The sequence below is a fragment of the Sceloporus undulatus genome, chromosome 9 (assembly GCF_019175285.1).
Source record: "Sceloporus undulatus isolate JIND9_A2432 ecotype Alabama chromosome 9, SceUnd_v1.1, whole genome shotgun sequence".
NCBI lineage: Eukaryota > Metazoa > Chordata > Lepidosauria > Squamata > Phrynosomatidae > Sceloporus > Sceloporus undulatus.
The window spans coordinates 29,705,462-29,707,022 of NC_056530.1; the positions used below are offsets into that span (position 1 = coordinate 29,705,462).

At 45.4% G+C, this 1,561-nt stretch overlaps 1 protein-coding gene across 4 annotated transcripts in view; it reads right to left on the reverse strand.

Annotated features, from left to right (window-relative positions):
- Nucleotides 1-403: 403 nt before the first annotated feature.
- DNAJC4 (DnaJ heat shock protein family (Hsp40) member C4) overlaps nucleotides 404-1,561 on the reverse strand; it is a 33,328-nt gene continuing 32,170 nt past the window's right edge. For all 4 annotated transcript variants that reach the window (XM_042439499.1, XM_042439500.1, XM_042439501.1 and 1 more), the window contains one exon: nucleotides 404-726. In XM_042439499.1, coding sequence (XP_042295433.1) covers nucleotides 573-726 — 154 coding nt within the window. In that variant the 3' untranslated portion in view covers nucleotides 404-572. The remainder of the gene's footprint in view (nucleotides 727-1,561) is intronic.

The window sequence follows — 1,561 nt, forward strand, 5'->3', positions numbered from 1 at the left end:
AGCTACAGGACAATTACAGGACAATCCAGAAATGCAGGCCACTGCAGATTTTCATTTATAGCTCAAGCTTTCCCACTCTTTCCAGAAGTGTTGAGATGACAACTCCATTCCCTCAGACAACATAGCTGAAATCTGGACAGCCCCAGATTACAAGTAGCTATGCTAGATAAGGAACCCTTTTCTTGTTGCAACCTGGCTGGAGCAGTGGTCTCTGTATTCTACAGCAGCTATGGCCAGATTCCAAAGAGTTACCTACCTTTGCTCAGTATGCAAAGTGCAGATCTGTATCCAAGCAATCAGCCTGGGTGACGCTCACCTACATATTTGGGGGGAAGGGGGTTATAGCTTGAAGGAGGAAATCAAATGCCATCAGAAGTGGGTCAAAGAAAACAACAAGCCCTAGTTTCACTTGTAGGAAGATGCTTCTATTTGAACAAAACAGAAGTGGAGAAGTTATTGGGGAGGGGGAGATTGTGTTAACAGCATCCCACTCCATGGCACACAGTTCTCCTCCTTAGGAGTCAGCTTCAGCAGTCAACATGGGCATTAGAATATGGGCTTCTTGCTCAGTTTTATTTGGCAGTGGAGGTGGGAGGAGTTGGATCGGGTACGGAATCCAAGGCTCCAGGTTCTTCGCAGTGCTGTCCGGGGCGGATTCGATACCGCTGGGTGAATTCAGCATGCTTCTGGCGCAGCAGTTCCTGCTGCTTCTGGAGTCCCATGGACCTGTGGAGGAAGCACAGAGGATTTCAATGAGGACCAGGCCTCTGGGCATACAAGCATTCTGTTTCCAAGATTCTATAAAACAAGGGGTTATTCAGACAATGAAAATAATCCCAGCAGAATATGAGTTGAACCTATGTTGTTCACATACATTTCAAATAAACTTAGAATCATAGAGTTGTAGAGTTGGAAGAAACCACAAGGACCATCTAGTCCAAACCCCTGCCATGCAGGAACTCTCAATCAAAACATCCCCGACAGATGGCCATCCAGATGGTCTCCCAAGGAAGGAGACTCCACCAAAATCTCCAAAGAAGGAGTGTGTTCCACTGTCGAACAGCCCTTACTGTCAGGAAGTTCCTCCTAATGTTGAGCTGGAATCTCTTTTCCTGCAGTTTGCATCCATTGTTCTGGTCCTGTTCTCTGGACCAGCAGAAAACAAGCTTGCTCCCTCCTCAATATGACATCCTTTCAAATATTTAAACAGAGCTATCATATCACCTCTTAACCTTCTTTCTCCAGGCTAAACATCCCCAGCTCCCTAAGGCGTTCCTCATAGGGCATGGTTTCCAGACCCTTCACCAGAATAGAGTGGCACTATTACTTCTCTTGATCTAGACACTATACTTTTATTGATGCAGCCTAAAATTGCATTGGCCTATTTAGCTGCCGCATCACACTGTTGACTCACATTCAACTTGTGGTCTACTTGGACTCCTAGATCCCTTTCACATGTAGTTTCATTCAGCCAGGTGTCCCCCATCCTATATCTATGCATTTTATTTTTCCGCCCTAAGTGCAGTACCTTACATTTCTCCATGTTGAATTTCATTTTGTT